This window comes from Botrytis cinerea, chromosome 1 (genome assembly GCF_000143535.2).
Source record: "Botrytis cinerea B05.10 chromosome 1, complete sequence".
NCBI lineage: Eukaryota > Fungi > Ascomycota > Leotiomycetes > Helotiales > Sclerotiniaceae > Botrytis > Botrytis cinerea.
The window spans coordinates 103645-125071 of NC_037310.1; the positions used below are offsets into that span (position 1 = coordinate 103645).

The 21427-nt window shown below is 43.4% G+C and overlaps 6 protein-coding genes across 7 annotated transcripts; 4 read left to right on the forward strand and 2 right to left on the reverse strand.

The window, feature by feature from the left end:
• Nucleotides 1-3: 3 nt before the first annotated feature.
• On the reverse strand, nt 4-2124 carry Bcrtc5. Its single transcript, XM_024690146.1, has 2 exons — nt 2000-2124; nt 4-1918 (listed from the first exon to the last, which is right to left on the reverse strand). The coding sequence occupies exons 1-2, from the start codon at nt 2063-2065 to the stop codon at nt 149-151; spliced, it is 1836 nt and encodes a 611-aa protein (XP_024545914.1). The 5' UTR covers nt 2066-2124; the 3' UTR covers nt 4-148.
• A 753-nt stretch (nt 2125-2877) lies between these two features.
• On the forward strand, nt 2878-5365 carry BCIN_01g00240 (hypothetical protein). Its single transcript, XM_024690147.1, has 2 exons — nt 2878-3141; nt 3197-5365. Exons 1-2 carry the CDS (start codon nt 3018-3020, stop codon nt 5137-5139), a joined length of 2067 nt encoding a protein of 688 aa, XP_024545915.1. The 5' UTR covers nt 2878-3017; the 3' UTR covers nt 5140-5365.
• Nucleotides 5366-6966: 1601 nt separating this feature from the next.
• BCIN_01g00250 (hypothetical protein) lies at nt 6967-9457 on the reverse strand. The gene is made up of 5 exons (XM_001545554.2): nt 8635-9457; nt 8487-8572; nt 7935-8330; nt 7799-7866; nt 6967-7726 (listed from the first exon to the last, which is right to left on the reverse strand). The coding sequence occupies exons 1-5, from the start codon at nt 8788-8790 to the stop codon at nt 7251-7253; spliced, it is 1182 nt and encodes a 393-aa protein (XP_001545604.2). The 5' UTR covers nt 8791-9457; the 3' UTR covers nt 6967-7250.
• Nucleotides 9458-10507: 1050 nt separating this feature from the next.
• On the forward strand, nt 10508-13188 carry BCIN_01g00260 (hypothetical protein). The gene is made up of 4 exons (XM_001545555.2): nt 10508-11701; nt 11754-11899; nt 11955-12038; nt 12102-13188. The coding sequence occupies exons 1-4, from the start codon at nt 11071-11073 to the stop codon at nt 13011-13013; spliced, it is 1773 nt and encodes a 590-aa protein (XP_001545605.1). The 5' UTR covers nt 10508-11070; the 3' UTR covers nt 13014-13188.
• Nucleotides 13189-13374: 186 nt separating this feature from the next.
• On the forward strand, nt 13375-15205 carry BCIN_01g00270 (hypothetical protein). 2 transcript variants are annotated; one of them, XM_001545556.2, is made up of 6 exons: nt 13375-13460; nt 13535-13712; nt 13972-14229; nt 14294-14486; nt 14600-14846; nt 14923-15205. In XM_001545556.2, exons 1-6 carry the CDS (start codon nt 13450-13452, stop codon nt 15086-15088), a joined length of 1053 nt encoding a protein of 350 aa, XP_001545606.1. In that variant the 5' UTR covers nt 13375-13449; the 3' UTR covers nt 15089-15205. The 2 variants fall into 2 exon arrangements, with proteins under 2 accessions (XP_001545606.1, XP_024545916.1); XM_024690148.1 differs by having other exon boundaries at nt 14294-14400.
• Nucleotides 15206-16066: 861 nt separating this feature from the next.
• On the forward strand, nt 16067-20862 carry BCIN_01g00280 (hypothetical protein). The gene is made up of 3 exons (XM_024690149.1): nt 16067-17689; nt 17751-19914; nt 19969-20862. Exons 1-3 carry the CDS (start codon nt 16569-16571, stop codon nt 20416-20418), a joined length of 3735 nt encoding a protein of 1244 aa, XP_024545917.1. The 5' UTR covers nt 16067-16568; the 3' UTR covers nt 20419-20862.
• The last annotated feature ends 565 nt before the right edge of the window (nt 20863-21427 follow it).

Genomic DNA, 21427 nt, shown 5'->3' on the forward strand with positions numbered 1-21427 from the left:
ATCTGGAATTCAGATATATTATTTGAATGAAGTTGTCCAGTCTCGCAAGAACATATCCCTCCAAATGTTTACATTTCCACGCCATACATGCTTCATAAATCCCGATCCATTCATACTCAATGCTTTCCAAAACTCCGAACTCAACCCATCAGTTCATAGAACCACCACTCCTGTTCCCTCCAATAAGCCCCGCCATTTCTAACAACGCCCTATCGGCTTCAATATCACCAGTTCCTAAATTAATCTTCCTCCTCGCCTCCGCCTCTCTTTCTTCCCAAGCCCACATCTCCTTTTGTTTTTGAGCCTCAGCATCGCCTCCACAACCCCAGACTTCTAAACTTTCGATCTCAAATCTGTCCTGAAAATCTGTGCGTCTGGTTTCACTGTTGTGGAACGCTCCTCCTCCAGATGAATAGTTGTGTGTGAAAACGCCAAATTCAAAGGAGGAATCCAGATATAATGAGACGGCGCCGAGATTCACATGAGTAGATAGTCCGGCCGTCTGTTTCGTTTTGGGATGTGGACACCCAAAAGATAAACATGGATGGGCTGATGGGGGTTTAGAGAATGCCACATAATCCTTATTGATTACCGAAGCGTGAAAGACCTCATGGACAGGTTCGAGTTGAAAAAGTAGTGTGTCGGTGTCTCCAAAACACTCTTTATGAGTTTGTCTCCAAGGTTGTGAGAGGTAAACTCCAAAAACAACTCTAGATGATTTGCCACTATTGGCAAATCTTTTGGGCGGCAATGTGTCTGCAAAATTTCTTTCCTGACCACCAGTGGGAGAATCCTCAATTCTGTTTCCGGCGACCAAAAGGATAGTTGGTGCACGCCAGTTGAATACTCTTGTCTCGAAAGAACCCATTGAGAATCCAGCATCGCCACCTGAATAGAGCAGTCGAAGACGACGGAAGAGGGAATCTCCGGGAAGAAAGAAGGAAAGTTGCGACAAGACATTAAGATCCAGTATTTCACCTATTTGTGGAAGGAGAGGCTGATCTAATTCAGCATTCAAAGGCAATGGGGGCGGTGCTTCTGAAGAATCTTTTCGTTTTGTGAAATCAATGTTCTTGGAGAACAAAAAGTGTTCGAACAGAGCATTGAATCCATGAAATACAAAAGGCAATGAAATGGGTATCACAGTGTTGAATTGATGTATTTTAACGCCGGGGAATTTTTCCACATTTACAAAAGCTGCAAGAATGTTGTCCGCTGTTCTCCGAAGACTTTCTAATTGTGAACTGGCGAGTCTTTCGTTGTGGTGAGCTAAACTCTCTTGGATTCCTAATGGTGCTACCAATAGGAGCAGCATGATCAATTTTTTAAGATTGTCGGATGGAATCGTAGCTTGAGCTATGGGCGGATCTCCGTGACGAAATACTTCAATAGCATCCAGTGACTCAAGCGCAGCTAAAGCAAGATCATCATCATCCTCTTCATCGTCATCATTCACAGCTTCATCGATAGCGAATCCTGCAGCATGTTTTTTGACAACACCATCTCCTTCTGCTAGCGGAGGTGTGGTGTCCGCCTTGTCTTCTTCAATTTCAACCCCTGCGCGAGATTCCCTTCTGTCGTATACCGCCAGACTTCGAAATAGTAGCTTTGCCCGGTCCCTGCTGCCCTTCTTCAACACCCTCTGATATCTTTCCGTCATGATTACTACCACCATAATCATCTGTTCAAACCCCAAGACTGCTGGCGCATCCTGACCAAATGGAAACGCACCAAGATAGGATACCATCTGGAATATAATCGGGGAAGCGCCTAGTATATCCGGAATCTCCAGGAATCGTGCGATGGTATCTTCTTTGAGATATGCGACTCCATCTTGATGATCCGCAAGACTCTTGAAGACATCCTTGAATGAAAACAATTCGAGGGGTGTAAAGCAACGTTTTTCGAATTTCCGAGCCTTGAACAGCAGTTATTACAAGTTCTCCAAAGGAAGTGGTTCGAGATTCGAGAGGGGAGCTTTCATGAATCCTTAACTTACCAGTTCATGACTCAGCTGCTGTGTTGTAACATACTTATCACTGGTACCAGACTGAGATTGACCCATCTTTACTTCTGTTTCAAATACATTGCATCAACTTGTATTACAAGTGTATAAAGAGCAACAATAATAAGATGTTTACGAAGAGACAGTCAATGACGGAGTGCTTACATAATCCGTGCTTCATTCCATCAGCGGCGAAACTGGCGCCAAAATTTATTTACATTACGTTTGAAAGCATTCACCGGGAGCTTATTAGGAAGCATTATAATAAAAGCACCTCTTGAACCCTTTTGACATTCTCCTGGCTCACGGTCATAACTTAATTGTCTCAAAATTACGCCGCTTAATTGGGTTTTAAAAAAGTGATTCTTGACTGAACTTCTCAGAGGTAGTCGAATCTAGTTACAGCAGATATCCAAGATGGCCAGGTCGATTGACAAATTCGCCTCCTGGAATTGTATCACGGGGGTTTGATTGATACTCGCTATTGATACCAGGACAATTTCTCTTCATTATTACGCGATGTTTTTGCATATACAATGGCTCAGGCTACGATGGTCTCGTGCTGCCAAACGGTAATAAGAGGCACGTTCTAGCGGACAGTAAATCCATTGTCTTAGATCAAGTGCAATCGAGGCGGGGGTTCGGGCACCCAGGTTGGCTGCAACAGTTCTTATGTGTATTGTCGATGCGGTTTGATTCCATCGTTTCTGATCGTTGATTGCTTGATAACGGAAGGTTCTCAATCACCATCAACTACAAGCATCTTGACCCATATCCACCTTCACTAATATAGCTCTATTCTCCCAAATACAGCGAGTCCAAGGTGAATCGTAGTAGCATAGCTGAGTTGTTGGTAACAACGATTGGAATGAGGCGTCTGCGAGGTTTCGGTTGGCATTCCTTGGTGTCCAGCTGAGCGTAAGATGTATTTCAACGAAAATCTCAAGTCGCAGATGCAATAGAGTCCTTGTCCCATTATTCCTATTTTTGGTGTATTTGATATCTTGAAAGGATGGCATTTTATCAGTACAGTCCTATAAATTCCCAGGAACATCAAATTCGAGAGTTACATATCCTCCCAAGAAGCCACATAGATCTGACAACGTCAAATAGGCTTCCTAAGCAACTTGATACAGGTAATTGGGAGGATGATCACAACAATGTTTATCGCAGTCACTGACTTTACCACAGTTTCTTGCACTCTACACGTATTTTCTTTACGAGAAGCCCCAGATTATCATGCTCTGTCTTACTGCTGGGGAGACCCTGATCTTCCTCGAGCACAAATTCTGATCGATGAGACAGAAGTCGAAGTTACCATTAGTTTGGAACAAGCTCTGAAGGCATTTCGGCATGAGACAAAACCGATGGTTTTCTGGGCAGATGCAATATGTATCAACCAGAATGATCCAGAAGAGAAGGGAGAACAAATCAAACTGATGACAGATATCTATAGTTGTGCCAGTATCGTGGATATATTTCTGGGCGAAGGGACTCCTAGAACTGACGAGGCCATGGACGCGGCTCTGACTATAGGACAAGCTGCGTACGATGCAGGTATTTTTTCTGTTACGGTGGATAGTATGAGAGATTGTGAATTTTACATTCGAGATGATCAAGAAGGATATGGATTTAACCGCCCAAAAATAGACGATCCGCTTGCTAAAGTGAAACGCTCGCTGTATCAACTTGCTATTGATACTGGTCTTGACTTCCCATTTCTCGGCTGGCACGAAATAGGAAGTCGAGATTATTGGAACCGACTTTGGATCATGCAGGAATTTTGCCTTGGCAAAGAACTGATGATAACATGTGGTCAAAAGACTATACCATTTCATCCCTGGTTCGAAGCAGCTTGGATTTTCTTTGCCATGCAATCTGCAATGATTATTCACACATACGGCCTCCAAGAAACAGCTCATGATCCTATTGTATCGCCAATTCTTCAAGAGATTTCAAGATGTCTAAGTACTGCTCCTATCAGTCTAAACCGACTTTTGGGGACGCGAAAACACCATCGTAAGTCCGGCGGGTCTCCTCTTGTCAAACTGTTAGAAAGAGGTTGTATCCAGGCCTCCAAAAATCTAGTCAGAAAGGCAAGATATCCTCGAGATAGAATTTATGGATTGTTAGGAATGGCATCCGATACCCAATCTTTAGACATCCAGCCTATATATACCAACATCGATTCAGATGAAGAGACAGTACAGATATTCACATCTGTTTCTCGAAAACTTTTGGAACAAAACAATGGGGATTTATTGGCATGGAATCAGCAAACCAAAACTTTGAAAGCTCTTCCTAGTTGGGTTCCGGATTTCACGAACACACTACTAGAACCATCTTGTGAGACTAAGAAAACGGCTCTCTTTTCTGCTTCGGGCCAATCCGAACTCTCGATTGTGTCTGCATTGGAAGATGAAGATCCAAGGATAATTGGACTAAGAGGTGTTAGAGTCGATACTGTTATGATGATTGGAAGCTTGTTCACTGTCGACAACAGACAGGGTATCATATCTCGCACTACCGACGAATACCTAGCAATCCACGCTAATATTACGCGATATTTTGACGAAACAACACATTTCTGTGAGCAAGCTCAGACCTTAATTGCAAAAGATACTGCATCCCCGCCACTGCAGGATGAAATGAAATGGTTTGGAGCCAATTGGCGCATTCCCTGCGCAGACCAGACCGACTCCTTCACATTCCGCACTCGCGCTTCTCATACCTCTTTAATGGGCTACAACGATCTCCGACGCAGTATAGAACTCTATTCCGATAACGCGAGAAGTATTACGGACAATCATTTGAGCGAAGAAGAATTTGATGCAAATACTGAGGAGCATATAAGATGTGTTCAAACGGCTGCATATGCTTCGTACAAAAATGCAATGAGTTATCAGCAAAATCGAAGACCGTTCATATCAGAACAAGGATATGTAGGTCTCGTACCTGGGCATTCATTACCCGGGGATATTATAGTCATTATATTTGGAATGGTCCAACCTTCTGTGGTAAGGAGTGTTGGAGAAGATAGATGGGAGTTAATTGGGGAAGCTTATGTTCACGGGATCATGGATGGAGAAATCATGAAGGATAACCTTCAGACGGAGGACTTTGCACTGACTTGATCGGGAATAGCACCAAGGGTTTCTTCAAATTGGGTCGTTGCTGTTTTTTTTGTTTATGCGTGCTGTGTTTACAAAGTTATGTATTGGATTATATGGATTTTGACCAAGTTGGTCACTTTCTGATGTTTTCATATTGCAAGTGAGGAAGAGTTTTAGGATGTGAAATTTGAATCAAAAATAACACAACGAATTGAGAAAACTCACATGGGGAAGGAAAATATCACCAATTTCTCCCTCCTGCCACCCATTTTCTTCCCCTTTGTTTGCATGTACCGACACGCTTGTGGCACTCCCAACCAAGCATCAGCAGTATTGTCTCGTCCCAGAATTGCATCCTTTCGCTATCCTTTTCAAGGTACGGATTTGCCATTTGATTGGCTATCATGGCTGAATGATTTATCTACCAATTGAAAGACCCATAGTCACCACCCATACGGTGCTAAACCTTCCTGCGCATAACTCTTATCTCAATAACACTCAACAGGGTTGATTCAACTTTAGATATCCCGGAAGAAAGTAATGCTGACAAAACCTCGAAGAAATAGGTTTAGCAATTCAGTTGGGGAGGGTTCTCAGCTGGTAAGTGAACCCCTCTATATAAAGAGCGGTGGCCATAGTATACTTACAAGCACTGAGCAGCACAGGGGGCTCGGTTTGAATTTTCCGGGCAAGGTGCACGCTGGTGTTCCAACTCCACATCCCCACTCTCGACGCCCGGTCCTAGCGGATTTCAGGATGCCGGATCTCGCGGGTGTAACGGTCACTACGAACGTGGATACTTAAGCCTTGATGGTTTGATATTTTGAGACCCACTGCAACGGCTCGAGAGTTGGGGTGGTGCAGGGAATGGAAATTGAACCGTGATTTTTGCGAGGAGTCGAGAACGATAGGTTTGTGCATGAGGGTATGTTCCGATGGAACAATGACGGGCCCACCTCGAGATTATAGTTAATGAACTAGGGAGGCAGGAGTGAGGTAGTCTTCTGGTCGGAGTTAGGGAAACTCTTTGTCTGTTCGTGTGACTCGAAATCCTACTTCACTCTTCTTCATTTTTCCCATCTTCCTCTCCTTTGGATAGTGCGAAAGGAGGAGGAGCATGGGAGCATGTATTTCTCACTAATTCCCCCATCAACAACGTTCCCTCAAGTGATCATTCACCTTTCATTCCAAATATCAGTGTATATATTTTCTAAAAAAGCCCTTTCTGTCACATACGACCATAGACTGAAGAGAATTGGGCATCCCGTCCGCTCTGCCATACACAAGCTTCAGATCGGTGGATTAGTAGTTGGCTGGGTGACCACCAGCGAATCCCCACTGTTGTATGTCCTTTTTTGCATTTTATTCATGTTGCGCACTTTTCCCACCATCCGCTCCGACCACCCACCTCCTTTTGATTTAAGCATAGGAATTTCTGAATGCCATAAATAGTAAATAAACAATGACTACCTAGTATTTATTGAAACAAAACCCCCTTCGATTCGAAAACTATTATTTTAGTTTCTGAATCTACTGTAACTCTTCCCTTAAAAATTCGATAATCGAGATCCAAAATCCATCGGCATCCTCATGTCCAATTAGTACCTTTCCTTACCCTGTGCCAAGCCGCTCCGTACCGTCGTTAGTGCTTTTTAGTTCCCGAAACTCTCTTTGCAGGGGTGGGAACCTCTGATCAACGTGATTACCTGGTCCGTTCATATGACTTGATCTATGTAGATCGATCCTGAGCTGAGGCGAATTCGTGAACTGAGCAGTTTGCGAACCGTGCTATTACAATTCAGCTCTGGTTTTCTTGTTAGAAATTTTTTTGAACCATTTGATCATTAATGTGGTCGATTTGAATGTATGAATGGATAGGTGAATGAACGGTCGGGAATTAGAAAAACTATTCGATTGCTCGTTTATGGAATCTTTATATCGCCCCTTAAACCATCTATACATGTATATATCTCTAGTGAACCATATAAATACGTAACCATTAGACGCCACAGCATCGTTATGCAAACCCCCAAATGCTAGCCAGTACCGTAGTATATTCAAGGCTTTTTAATCATCATTATCCGCCCATGAAAATCATATCGATCCCAAACCATCTCCCAGATTGATGGGCTTTAAAAGCCATGCACACTTGGGGCCCTCTCTCCCCCTCTCGCGTCACTGCTCCCTCCACGCACGCTCGCGCCCTGCGGTACACCAATCTCCTCATCGCCCTCCCTCCCATAACTAACATCAACCTCCACTGTCTCCTTGATCCCAAATCTCCATGCCTCTCTCAATATACTTTCATCACTTCCATTATCCATCCCCCGCTCACTCCTCTCACTATCCGCTTGCGTGTTATAGTTTGATCTTCCACCCACTCGACCCCTTTCATTCGCGGAGAACTCATCGCGACGCAATGAACTCAATACATATCCGCCTCCTGACTTACCTCCACTTTTGTTGGGATAGGGACCACTTCCTTCGTCGGAAGACTTTGTTTGGCCTCGGAGTCGCGTGTAGAGTGGACGAAGAACGGGGATACAGGCGCATACTATAGCGACAAGAAGTTCGCTGGAACCCCAGAGAATGAGAGGGACTGTATCATCTATGGAGCAGTGTGAACTTTGTTTCTTTGACATCATGGTGACTCTTTAGTGAAGGATGCTTGAAAACTTACAAGTATAATCAGTTCGAGATGCCAAACCTCCTAGCTCAATAGCTCGAACAATACCACATATTCCCGCACTAAATGAAGCTTCCATCAGCAACAAGTTCAAAAAGTTCTCCGCAGTTGTCGATTAAGGAAAACTTACAAAACACCCAACGTGAGGCCGAAGGAAATAGTTAATCTCTCCTTCTTTTTGAGTTGAACAGGCGCTAGAAAGTACCATGGAAACAATGCCAGAGTAAAGTCCATCATTGCTGTATAGCTTCCGGAGAAAATCGCATTCACTGTGAAATTGAAGTTGACAGTGTGAGGTAATGACGGATCAAACACTGCCGCAATGGGCGTACTTTGGAAGAAGTCGAGAGTGGCGCAGGAGACACAGACAATAACTGTACTGGCAATACAAACCCAAAGGAAGACTTTATGCCAGGGAACAACGACGAGACGCAAAAGAAAGACAGCTACGGCGGACTTGCTGGTGGCGATGGCAATGATATTGCACGTTTGGCCAGCGATTTCCATCTTGTTCGACATGACAAATCTAGTACGTACAGGAATCAGTTCTTGCCCTTTCATATAACTTAGTGCAGTATCTGTATCAGGCCTGCATCAAGAAATAAATGATGACATAGAAATAACAATATTCAAATTGAATTGAACATGCGGTATTTAATCTATGAGGGTTGAGATAACTCACTGAGCAGGCGTGATGTCGGCAAAATGAGACCCCAATCCTTGGATGGCTGCCGCCGTACAGAAAGCGGTATATGCCACGAACAAGATCTATGATAATTTATTCATTAGTATTGAGTCTGACCAAAGGTAGGTCACCAATTGGCACTCACAAGACTGGCGACAATAAGCCAATCATCATATCCCGTAGCTTGAACGATGTAGTATCGAGTGTACATCCGCAGCCCTACAAAAACAGCTGCAGCGAATGTCTCAATCCACATCACCAAGATGATGATAGGACCCAAAGCTGACAAGTGACCCATCATTCCAGTGGGCTGGTACGCCTAAGACGTGATTCCGATACAGTTGAAGTATTAAGTTGCTCTTGGTATAGATAATTCGTGCAGTGTCGGTATTTGTCAACAAACTTTTGCTAATAGGATAAAAATTGTTGTGAAGAATGGGGTTTTCATTTGAAATATGGACCTTTCCCTATCTTTCTTCAAGTAATATAAAGAGTGAAAAAGTAACACTCTACATAGGGAGCAAAAGTCTGGGATCCAGAGAGGATCTCCATGATGGGTACAAATTTGAAACTTACTTATTCGTTCAGTGTCTGCATGTTGACCAGAGTTTTGACTAGGGGCCCGAAAATGGGAAGTACAAATTTATGAATGTTGATGAGCGGCACTTCTTGGTAGGTTCCTTTTTTGAGGCAATTCGTACTACATGTTTTCTTCTTTGCTTTCAAGTAGACACCATGATAAATCCAACAGAAAGGCTCTTCCCCGGTGGCGGAAAGTATTACACGAAGTAGAGCTGAGCCGATCCCGAGATGTGAGCCTATCGCGGGTACCCTAAATTCTTCTCAACAATGGCGATAGGAACTTCTGTGGCGGTTGATGGGGCTAGGCGTGTGTGAAGAGATGTTACTGGAATGGTCTTCGGTTTTCATTGGGGCCGTGTCAGAATTGGATCAAGAACTGATGTACCATATACGTAAGTGAAGTTGAGATGTGGAGACTGATCACTGATCAGAAACCTTCGAATATTAAAGATTGTGACGAACTGCTTACGGAAATTACACACTACCCAGTAAAAGTCGGCTGTCCTTTTAGAAGTTCCGAATATTCCCACACATCAAAGTTAAATCTACAAACAAATAATGAGACCTTGAAAGAAGGGTCCATTTGATATGGATTCAAGTAAATTGCAACAATCCCATGACATATTTCGCACTAGCATTGCTTTTGGTGGGTTTTCCCTTTGGGAAAGGCTCCAGCTGGATGAATTAACTGCAGCGCAGCATCAAACCTTCCAGACCCGAAACTCCTTATAAAATCACGATTATTTCGAAATTTGAAGGGATGATATAAAAAGGTCATTTGGATCTGGGAGAATTTAGAGTGGATATAGATAGTAAGTATTTCATCATTGTGACTCAATTCATGACCAAGAACATTGATAGCCCAGTCTAATAAAGAATTTTGAAAATGAAGTGATCTTGATATGCCAGTTCTTTTCTCCTAGCCGGAGAAAGGTTACTTTTTCTGTCAAATGTGACCTTGATATTGACTCGGAAAAGTGCTGTCAGTCATTATTGCTAAGTTCAAGAATGCAGAGTACTGCAACTTCCAAGGATCCCTTGATGGGTTGCAAGGAAAGCTGCAAGGGCCAGAGTGTCAGGCCCGCAATTGGAATACGGAACATCTTCATCGTTCCGAAAATTAAGCAGCTCCTGACTCTCTGTGTTTTTGGTACGATTAATACATGTCGAATCGGCTTATATGGGAAGCAGAATGCCAAGGATGTGTACCATTCGTGAGAAGTAAGATGGAGATTTCCAGCTTCCATATTCACTATGAAATTATGACAAGGAAAAAGAACGGAAAGCTAGGCACTAAATTGGCAAGTTCCCACTTGGTAAATCTACGCCTTCATCCCGCAGAGTGCATAGCCCCACCAACGTATGAGAACGGGCATCGGCCCCATATATAATATAAACGAGCTGTGCTAGCACCCCACAATGCGTTGAGCTATTGTGGACCGAGTCTTGCTTACTTCAGAACGAGGGAAATGTAACATGAAACTTTTGTAATGTAGTATCGCCATGTCGGTAGTGCATGTAAATCGCGTGGTTCAAAGGCTATCTGAAAGCTTGTGCCACATAAAATCCTCCTTGTCACCTTCTCAATGTATGGATTAACTCCAAATTCCCGTAACAATGTGTCCAATCGACGGTCAGGCGTCAGCGCCTGTTCCCAGAGTTTCTTCCATACGTTTCAGAGAATAGCCCCACTACCGCTTGCTTGTCGCTATCTACCAATTGAGGGTTGCTCCGCGTGTGGCCCACCCGAAAGGCAACATTTGGCGGAAGATCATGCCTCTTCGATAGGAACTTCTTCTATCTAGTGGTTTGCAGACAGGCTCAGAGAAGACAACAAGCCCGGGAGGCTGAAAGCACTTTTGTGTTTCTCAAAGTATATATATATATATATCTCGAGCGGCGTATACAATCTTTGCTACTTCTTGCATTGACCCCCCCCGTTCTTCTTCAAGGCACATTTTTTAACATCTTAATCCGCATTCTTTCGAGATCAAAAGAGATGGCGGCGTCTATTGTTACCACTGATACCCCTCTCGCCCTTCGTGTGCCGAATGCAGCCACAACACCAGCAGCGAATGACCCTCTTGCCCTGCCACCGGGAACTAGTTCTGAGAAGTTCGCAGAATTCATTTCTCATGCTGAGCAAACAACTGGTGCTGAAAATGTCATCATTATCAGAAAGAAAGAAGAGCTCACAAAAGAGCTCTATACTGACCCTTCCAAAGCGCACGATATGTACCACCTCTTCGACAAAGATTACTTTGTCGTGTCCGCCACCATTGCACCCCGTAACGTCGAGGAAGTCCAGGCAATTGTTAGACTTTGTAATGATTATGAGATCCCGCTTTGGCCATTCTCAATTGGCAGAAATGTAGGGTATGGAGGAGCAGCTCCAAGAGTTCCTGGGAGCATCGGCCTGGATATGGGCAAAAACATGAACAAAGTGCTAGAAGTCAACTCTGAAGGAGCCTATGCGCTATTAGAGCCAGGTGTAACATTCTTCAGTCTATACGACTACCTGAAGGAGAAGAAGCTAGACGATCAACTCTGGATTGACACACCGGATTTGGGTGGTGGATCTGTCGTTGGAAACACTATTGAGCGTGGTGTAGGATATACCCCATACGGAGGTTTGTGATATCTTGCATCTGAGAATGGGACACTTGTTTATGCTTTAAACAGATCACTTCATGATGCATTGCGGTCTCGAGGTCGTGCTTCCTACCGGAGAGCTCATCAGAACAGGCATGGGTGCTTTACCCGATCCAACGCAACCAACAGTTGAGGGCGGAAGTTTGGATCAACAGCCAGGAAACAAGTGTTGGCAGGTATGCTCAGTCTAAGGGCGCAACTTCAAATTATTTCAAGCTCATCGCATTGTAGTTGTTTCCTTATGGTTTCGGTCCATACAACGATGGTATCTTTTCACAAAGCAACCTTGGTATTGTGACGAAGATGGGCATTTGGGTAGGTGATATGAATGCCTCTATCGTTGAGCCACGAATATATACTGACCGAATTTTTTTTTAGCTTATGCCAAATCCAGGGGGCTATCAACCTTATCTCATTACTTTCCCAAAGGATACCGATTTGCCAAAGATCGTTGACATCATCCGCCCACTTCGATTACAGATGGTCATTCAGAACGTTCCTTCAATCCGACATATTCTGCTTGACGCAGCAGTAATGGGAACCAAGAAATCATACTACGATGTTGATCGCCCTCTTAATGAAGAAGAACTAGATGCCATAGCCAAGGAACTCAACCTTGGGCGCTGGAACTTCTATGGAGCTTTATACGGCCCCAAACCTGTACGCGATGTCCTCTGGCAAGTCGTTAAGGATGCTTTTGGAACTATTGAGGGTGCCAAATTCTTCCTTCCAGAAGATATCAAGGAGAAGTGCGTTCTTCACATCCGTGCAAAAACCCTACAAGGTATTCCAACAATTGATGAGCTTTCCTGGGTAGACTGGCTACCCAATGGTGCTCATCTTTTCTTCTCACCCATCTCCAAGATCAGTGGTGAAGATGCAAGCAAGCAGTATGCTCTCACTCAAAAGATGACACTAGAGGCGGGTTTCGATTTTATTGGAACATTCACCATCGGTATGCGCGAGATGCATCATATCATATGCTTAGTGTTTGACCGTGAAGATGAGGACCAGAAACGCCGTGCCCACAAGCTTATTCGTGAGCTCATTCAAGTTTGTGCCGATAACGGGTGGGGAGAATATAGAACTCATATTGCCTTAATGGACCAGATTGCAGAAACTTACGGCTGGAATGATAATGCCCAGATGAAGTTGAACGAGAAGATCAAGAACGCTCTTGACCCCAAGGGTATTTTAGCACCAGGAAAAAATGGTGTATGGCCGGCATCATATGATCGTTCTGCTTGGAGATTAGATGCCAATTCCGAAAGAACAAGAACAAGACCTTGATCAAGACCTTGATCAAGTCAAAGGAACAGGTAGACGACTATAACCATGTACATTTTGCGAAAACGACAAACAATTAAAGACATACACACATATATATGTTCTTGAAACGCTATGCATATGCCAGAAAGCGATAACTAGTAATGAAAATGTTTCAGGACATGGTCCGTAATCACCAAATCTTTTGATTGAGATCGAAATCATGTGAAATACGCCAAATCGAAGGGTTCTGATAATTGTCAGTTGAAATGATGGTGTGATTGCCTTTTTAAACCTTTCAACCCTTTTTAACTTTGATCAAGTGATTTTGATACGATTGAGCAAGATCACATGATGTATTTTCCGATTCGCTGCTGGGGGCGGCGGAGGGTTCCTTCCATTTACACATCGACAACATTTAACATTAACCCAAGCCATCTCAAACCCACCTCGAACCACAATGAGTGAAACGTACAATTCCCCAAGCATCGAAGATATGTCAAATTTCTCCAAAGGAATAAGAACTAATTTTCAATTTCTTCCAGTGAACCACCTGCTGATAAACGTCCAACTGTGGCTGAAATCCTCGCCCATAAATCCTACCCAGATACAATATGGAGACTTACCCCAACGCAGAGTGGGAAGTTGCCAATTGGAGTCGGTAGAGGAGGGCCGTTCAAAATAGACTGGGAGGTTCATGGCAGTGGAGAGACGAAGGTTGTGGTGAGTGGACAATCTTGGACCTTGGTGTAACGCATATCACATGCAAGTGCATGGCCGACCGGAGAGCGAAGAATGGATAGCTCACAGGTCTAGAGTGTTAAGACTAGTACATGAATGTTGCTTACACTTCTGTTCGTTCCTCTGCCTTATCTCTGGCAATGTTTGCACCTCCGCAAGCGTTTGATTTTACACACAAAACTTGGCCTCAGTTGGGTCACGTGATTATGCGTCAACATGCTAATCTAGAGTTTTCATCCAGTGGATTATGGGCTTGGGCTCTAACAAGTCAACATGGCAAAGACAAACTCTGTATTTCGGTCATGAAAGAGGAGAAAAATATTCCTCGTTAGTATTTGATAATCGAGGTATGGGCGGATCCGACACCCCCATCACACGATATTCTACCTCGGAAATGGCCAAGGATTGTATCGAGCTGCTCGACCATTTAGGTTGGACGAAGGACAGACAGCTTAACATCACCGGAGTTAGCATGGGTGGAATGATTGCACAAGAATTGGTAAGTTTTCCAAATATCCTGTTAGTTGCATCGTTCAAGGCTCATTCGATAATCTTCTATACAGGCATTGATGATACCAAATCGAATTGCCACTCTCAACTTACTTTCCACAGCGCCCTATATCGAAAACACAACCAGCTTTTTTGAAAATCTGCGCACAAGAGTTATGATGTTTGTCCCCAAGCCACTTGATCGTTCTGTTTTGGATGCATCGTTGTCGTTGTTTCCTGCGTCATGGCTATCATTACCAGATACTAGTCCGTTGTTACTTTCTTTACCCTTGTGATACACTTCATATCCGTCTTTTTTTTTTCTCTTCATTATCACAAGTCTACTTCCTCTGCTTTAGAGACCTAACATCAAAAAATAGCCCATCTGCCTTTGGAATCAACCCCCTTGGTTGAACCACCACCAGGTCATCCTTTCCCCTACGCACACTTCTCTACCAATTACGAGCGCTTTGCTGCTGCCGAATTAACTAAACGACTCGATCCTAAAGCTTTCAAAACATTCGGGTTTCTGCTCCAGGCTATTGCTGCTGGTTGGCACCACAAAAGCCCTGCGCAATTGAAAGAATTAGGGGACAAAGTAGGAAGAGACAGAATCGCAGTCATGCAGTAAGTATTTTGATTAATTGATGAGCTGATACATTCGGTGATCTGATGACCGAATGAAGACTAACATCCCACATAGTGGCACACTCGACCGACTTATATCGTTCCCTCACGGCGAGAAACTTATGGCATTTCTTCAACCAGGTAGAGCAGAAATTCGAGAAGGTGATGGGCATGCAATTCCTGTCCAGGAAGAAGATTGGTTTCACGAGAAGATGGTGGCATTTATTGAGGAATTCAATTGAGATAAAGGTGTTCATATTCAAACATCTCGGGATCACTATATTGTCCATAAATAGATACCTTCGTCATAGATCCGCATCTTTTTCATTACTATATCTAACTCTAACCACGACTCTTTAACAAGCCTGCCCTGTCAAAAAGATGCATGTCTATCTGTACATTCATTTTTATTTATCGGGCAGAATACCTGGGCTGGAGAGCTGGCCTAGCATCTCTACCAATTCACAATGAACAATGTCGTACCAGTCACCCTCGCAGCCTCAAGCGCACCGGTAATACTTTCGAAGCAAGACGGACAATAAAAGAGATGTATTGAGACAGGTCAACCTCTCGAAAAGGTTCTCGGGTGGCTGTGCTACATATCGATCGACAAAATCTTTATCAACTTGGGCGACACCAGCCACATCTGCGGCGATATATATCAAGATTTTCGATTCCAAATTCTGCATCTTCAATTCAAAACCAGAACATTTCCCAATCCAAAAAGAAATACCATGCATCTTATACCGTCGAAATATTAGCAATCTTTTGCTTCATTTTTGCACAATCATCATTGAAACATTGATATCCCAACTGATCTCTCCATGTTACACACACACTTCTTCATTGATATACCTAGGTACTGAGAGGCAAGACCTATTGAAAGATGATTGCACTGCCCATTCAACGACTGTCAGGTCGCAATTGCAATTGGCATTTGATCTTCCTTTGAGAACGAAGGGAGGATGGTAAAGTTAGCCGCATGTACCGCCAATCCATGGGGACGAGATCCGGTTGCGATAATAATTGGATGAAGATATAACGTTCGCGTTTTCCTTGCATTCTACTAAACTGCAACCGACCCACAGAACAAGCAAAGTTAGCAAGTTTTTTGACTTTTTTAACTCCCGATCACTTGTCGGATTGGTTGATACACATACCGTCGGAAATGTATCCGTTCTTTCTCTGCTTCGTCTGATGTTTTCCCCCCCAAAAACCTTGAGAGAAGTTCTTGATATATACGGTTTTGTGTCTAGTCAAACTCTATCTATCACGTTCGTATCCACTGCGTACAAAAGAATTTTGAAATTTGTATGTTCTCTCCGGAAAGAGTGTCAAAATTTCCCCAGAAAGCGAATCCACTAAAGAAAGAACACGACTTGGAGTGTGCAACTCACCCTCTTATTCATCGCAGTCTACACAACTTACAACGGTCTACCACTATGTTACTCCTGTAGGGATGTCGCTATTGTTTTATCAGAACCTTTCGTTGTGTTCCTTGTTTTGTGATCTTCAATCATACTTGCCCAAACAGAGCAACGAAACTACCCCACCATAACACATCAATAAAGTCTCGATTCTCCATTCGACCAGAGCCGAGTGCCCTGCCCTTGGATTGCTTGGGCTGGAAGGGAGGAAGGGCTTGAGATTAGGTGTTTGGCCAGAATTGTCGCCCGAGTCAGAAAGATATACAACTTAAGTAGGTGACAGTAGAACTTTGCAATGGAACATCTGCCGTCAATACTCAAAGGTCTCGGCATAACCTCCTCAGCAGATGATGAATCAAAAGATTCGGCGCAGTTTACTTCGGCAGCTGTGGATCCAATTTCAAGTCCTCTCGGGTCGCAAGATGATTTAAGCAGTATAGGAGTTCTCGAATTACTCGAATCAGACGAAAGAGCCGTTTTTATACTTGACCTCACGAACCCAGGCGATACAACGCCGATATATACGAATCCGCGATTGAAAGAATTACAAGTGCTGGGAAGCAAAGTTGGGGAATCTCTTGATCTGCGCGTGGCAACAAAGGATGAAAAACACAGGGGATTTTTAGAGTGGGCAGGAGGCGATTTCAGCGATGGAAAAATACCTGTTACACTGTATTGTGGAGTGAGATGGAGTGCGCAGACAATGAGAAATCGATGGAGGGTTATTGCTGGAGATGTAGGAGGAAGGATAGACATTATCGGGGACAAACCTACCATCCATCGATCGCAAACTCTCTCGCCACAGAAAGCACAACGCATATCAAAATCTGACGATTCATCTAGATCCTCACTCGAATCTCAATTAGAGGCATATCGACTTCATCGGGAAGATACAATCTCAATATTTCCACCAGCACAAGAACCAGTTACTTTGAAAGAGGTACTTGAAGTGGGAGATACGACACTTGGCCCATTCGATATATTGGCGCCAGATACGATAGTTGAATTGTCACCGCATGTCAGATTCTTCCTCGGTTTTGATTGGGCATGTACGGAGCTTGGCCCCATAGATTCTTGGCCAGTTGAGCTACGAAGAATGTGCAATTTTCTCATGTCAGACCCAAGACCTGCGGCAATGTATTGGGGCCAATCCAGAGTTATGATGTACAATGAACCGTATATGTTAGTCACAGGACAGAAGCATCCGGGGATGATGGGTAAAACCTTCTCGGAGGCATGGGCTGAAGTTGAAGACGCATTTAGCGATTCATTCAATAAAGCGTATAAAACTGGTAAAGCTTCAACTATGGATGATGCAAGGTTCTTTATCGAAAGATATGGATACCTGGAGGAGACCTATTATTCATTGTCGATTTTACCGTTCAGTTGCAACAGCTACGGCAGCCATATTGCTTTGTAAGTCGGGATATCTATTTTTATTACTTTAGTCTGAGACCGGCACTAATCTAATTTGCAGTTACAATCCTGTATTTGACACTACTAGGCAAGTAGTTGCAGATCGTAGAATGATATTTTTGTTACGACTTGGCCAGTTCATTGCTTCATCTCGAGAACCCAAGGATTTTTGGCAGCAGCTTCTACGAGGGCTTGAACCAGACCATCCAGATTTGCCGTTTGCTTTGTTATACTCAGCCGGCAATGACGTTAACGAGACCCTTTCAGAATCTTCAGCGTTAAGCCACAACTCCAACTGGGTACTGGAAGGATCTGTTAGAGTTCCTGATGCTGGGAAGAATGTACCGAAACATATCAATTCTGAGAACCCCATGGAGGAATTTCTACCCAGTTTTAGCGACCTTGTCAAGTTAGATTGCCCTACGCTCTTACATCGAGAAGACGGCACTATTCCTTCGTCTTTGACTGCTGCTCTTCAGGGCACTATTGCATGGGATACAGTTGTTTTCTTACCAATTAGAGCTACTACAGAAACCGTTCTCGGGTTTCTTATCATTGGACTCAATGCCCGACGAAAATATGATGATGACTATAGATTGTTCATACAACTTCTCAGTCGACAACTAGCTACTTCAATGGCTGCGGCAGTACTGGTCGAAGATGAAATCCAACGTGGTCGAATGGCTGCCGAACATGCTTACCAAGATCGCAATCGACTATCCATGAAACTCGAAATTCAAGCTCATGAAGCCTCGGAGATTGAAAGTCGTTTCAGAAAAATGGCTGATCTAGCTCCCGTTGGGATGTTTCACACTGGCGTTGATGGCAAATTAATCTATGCTAACGAACTCTATTATAACTTAACGGAACTAGATAGAGATATCGCTACTAATACGGGCTGGCACGAGGTAATCATGGAGGAAGATTGGCCAATTGTCGATACGCAATGGAAAAAACTTATGGATGGGGAACCTGTCTCCTTTGAAATCCGGTTACGAGCACTTTTCAAGGGGGCTGATAAAATCGGGGATGAAGAAATTGATGGTGCAATCTGGATAATAGCTGCTGCTTATCCTGAAAAGGCGCCAGATGATACTGTCGTTGGAGTTTTGGGCTGCTTCACTGATATCAGTCGACAGAAGTGGGCCGAAGATTTTCAGAAACGGAAAATGCTTGAAGCGATTGAGTTGAAGCGTCAACAAGAGAACTTTATTGACATGACATCACACGAAATGAGGAATCCATTATCAGCCATCATTCAATGTGCAGACATGATCGGACTTTCGGTCAAGGAATTTGATGGAGGAACTAATGATGTCATTCTTCCAAGAGAGGCAGTTCATGGATACGCAGATGCAGCTTCGACGATTATACTATGTGCTCAACATCAGAAAAGAATCATCGATGACATTCTCACGCTGAGCAAGCTGGATTCCGATTTGTTATTCGTCACTCCTACCGAAGTACAGCCATTACCTATCATCCAAAATGCACTGAAGATATTTGATGGAGAATTGCAGAAGAGTGATGTCGCGCTAAGATTTCATGTATCACCTTCATTCGAAGAACTCAATATTGACTGGATTAAACTGGATCCAAGTAGATTAGTACAGGTCCTTATCAATCTTGTTACGAATGCGATTAAATTCACACAAACTCAACCAAAACGGAACATTGCCATCACAGTGAGCGCAGCACTGGAGCCTCCTAGCACACCAGGTCTTGTCTACCTCTCAAGAACTAATATTCACAAAGACAACACGCCAGAGGGGGAATGGGGAGATGGAGAGATTGTATATCTTCATATTGAAGTCCAAGATAGTGGCCGCGGTCTCGATGAAACGGAACGCAATCTTTTGTTTAAAAGATTTTCGCAAGCCTCACCGCGAACACATGTTCAATATGGTGGATCAGGTCTCGGTCTCTTCATTTCTCGAGAACTTACAGAACTTCAAGGTGGTCAAATAGGTGTCGCCTCAAAAGCAGGGGTTGGAAGTACTTTTGCATTTTATATTCGAACTCGCCGCTGTGACCCGCCTGATGATAAGGATTCTTTTGTTCCTCAAATGGATGTTCAAGCGCAAAATAATATCATTACGAATAATTCCCTTGCTCGGGTTAAAGGCCCTACTCGCCATCCTTTAAGAAGTCGTCGTTCTCAAAGTCCGGCTTCTTCAGCACCAAAACATATTCTAATCGTAGAAGATAACATTGTCAATCAAAAAGTAGAGTTTTCTTCACGCTCTTTATTTTAGAGCTTGATGCTAACTATTCATTAGGTCCTAAGCAAACAACTTCGTAGCGCAGGTTGTATTGTAAGCGTCGCAAACCACGGTCTAGAAGCCCTTGAATTCCTCGAAAAATCCACATTTTCCACAAGTCTACCAGAAGGCGTGTCAGGTATTCCATGCAATATTTTATTAATGGATCTAGAAATGCCAATAATGGATGGTCTTACTTGCGTACGACAGATACGCAAGTGGGAAAGAGAAGGAAGAGTTAAAGGAAGAGTACCGGTAATAGCTGTGACGGCCAATGCAAGGAGTGAGCAGATTGCCAGAGCGAAAGAGGCGGGTATGGATAGTGTTGTTACTAAACCTTTTAGGATAGGAGAGCTAGTACCAGAGATGGAGAGGTGGTTGATAAGGGGAGTAGTGTTAGATAGGGCGAAGGAAGGTGCAAGGGATGAGAGAGCTGGAGTGGAGAGGAGAGATAGTGCACCAATTTAGGGGTGAGAAAGGGGGACAAATGGTACATAAAATGGGCGTTTGCATTCGCTAAGTTGGATGGATAGAAACACTATATAGAGATTTGGATGGGTTAGGTACATTCACTGCGATATTACCACAATATATTTGCATGGGAGAGTCTATATGGGTAGGCGTCCTACGATAATTGTTTTAAGAAGGTTGGGATATAGCATAGCATAGCGAGGGTGTTTAGCGATTTGGAATTGGAATTGGAATTTGGAATTTGGAATTTGGAATTTGGAATTTGGAATTTGGAATTTGATATCTGGTATTTGATATTTGGTATTTAGCATCTCGGCATTAAGATGGAGTATAGATATTTCCTGCTTGAGATGGAAGTTTTGACATAAAAGGAGTTATTGAAGATCAATTTATTTGATTTTTATTTACGTCGAATTGACTTCACATATTTCTTGGTATCTATTTTTGTTTACGTACCTAGGTATATTCGTTCAATGATTCATCTGTGAATTCAATATGCTCATATGGAGAAAACAGCAAATGTAGCAGAGTTTAAACTCACCAATCAATGACCTGTTTTTCCCTTTCTCTCCTCCCCACCCAACCGTGCCAAGCAACCATCCATTCGTTTTTCAAAAAAAAAATTAACAGAAAGAAATAACCCCACTTCGCTCTTACTTATTACCCCTCGAGCCCCTCCCCTCCCCCCAAAAAAGTGCTCATTCCCAGAGCTTACTCAAAAAGAAAAAAGTGCAATTGTTTATTCATTCCTAATCCCACCCAAAAAATTAAAAATTAAAAAAAGCAAAAAAAATCGAATTGATGAGAGTGGGATTCGAACCCACGCCTATTACTAGACCAGGAGATTGTAAACAATCGTGTGTTAAGTGTTGGATACCTTAACCTGGCGCCTTAGACCAACTCGGCCATCTCACCGTGATTTTGTTAGGGTGAGGGGCAGAGAGGAGATTTATATTTGAGAAAGGAATGTTTTGTGAGAGGGGATGGAGGGAGGGGTAGATGAGTG

Excerpts from the sequence above, each read along its gene's own strand:
- Bcrtc5 (XM_024690146.1), bottom strand. The coding sequence starts at position 2,065 with ATGGGTCAATCTCAGTCTGGTACCAGTGATAAGTATGTTACAACACAG. Across the intron at positions 1,919-1,999 it reads AGCAGCTGAGTCATGAACTG|GCTCGGAAATTCGAAAAACG; the intron begins GTAAGTTAAGGA and ends CTGCTGTTCAAG.
- BCIN_01g00240 (XM_024690147.1), top strand. The coding sequence starts at position 3,018 with ATGGCATTTTATCAGTACAGTCCTATAAATTCCCAGGAACATCAAATT. Across the intron at positions 3,142-3,196 it reads TCCTAAGCAACTTGATACAG|TTTCTTGCACTCTACACGTA; the intron begins GTAATTGGGAGG and ends ACTTTACCACAG.
- BCIN_01g00250 (XM_001545554.2), bottom strand. The coding sequence starts at position 8,790 with ATGATGGGTCACTTGTCAGCTTTGGGTCCTATCATCATCTTGGTGATG. Across the intron at positions 8,331-8,486 it reads GCCGACATCACGCCTGCTCA|ATTTGTCATGTCGAACAAGA; the intron begins GTGAGTTATCTC and ends TGTACGTACTAG. Across the intron at positions 7,867-7,934 it reads GGCCTCACGTTGGGTGTTTT|TGCGGGAATATGTGGTATTG; the intron begins GTAAGTTTTCCT and ends AGCTTCATTTAG.
- BCIN_01g00260 (XM_001545555.2), top strand. The coding sequence starts at position 11,071 with ATGGCGGCGTCTATTGTTACCACTGATACCCCTCTCGCCCTTCGTGTG. Across the intron at positions 11,702-11,753 it reads AGGATATACCCCATACGGAG|ATCACTTCATGATGCATTGC; the intron begins GTTTGTGATATC and ends TGCTTTAAACAG. Across the intron at positions 12,039-12,101 it reads TGACGAAGATGGGCATTTGG|CTTATGCCAAATCCAGGGGG; the intron begins GTAGGTGATATG and ends ATTTTTTTTTAG.
- BCIN_01g00270 (XM_001545556.2), top strand. Across the intron at positions 13,713-13,971 it reads GTGGAGAGACGAAGGTTGTG|TGGATTATGGGCTTGGGCTC; the intron begins GTGAGTGGACAA and ends GTTTTCATCCAG. Across the intron at positions 14,847-14,922 it reads GACAGAATCGCAGTCATGCA|TGGCACACTCGACCGACTTA; the intron begins GTAAGTATTTTG and ends CATCCCACATAG.
- BCIN_01g00280 (XM_024690149.1), top strand. The coding sequence starts at position 16,569 with ATGGAACATCTGCCGTCAATACTCAAAGGTCTCGGCATAACCTCCTCA. Across the intron at positions 17,690-17,750 it reads TACGGCAGCCATATTGCTTT|TTACAATCCTGTATTTGACA; the intron begins GTAAGTCGGGAT and ends TCTAATTTGCAG. Across the intron at positions 19,915-19,968 it reads ATAACATTGTCAATCAAAAA|GTCCTAAGCAAACAACTTCG; the intron begins GTAGAGTTTTCT and ends ACTATTCATTAG.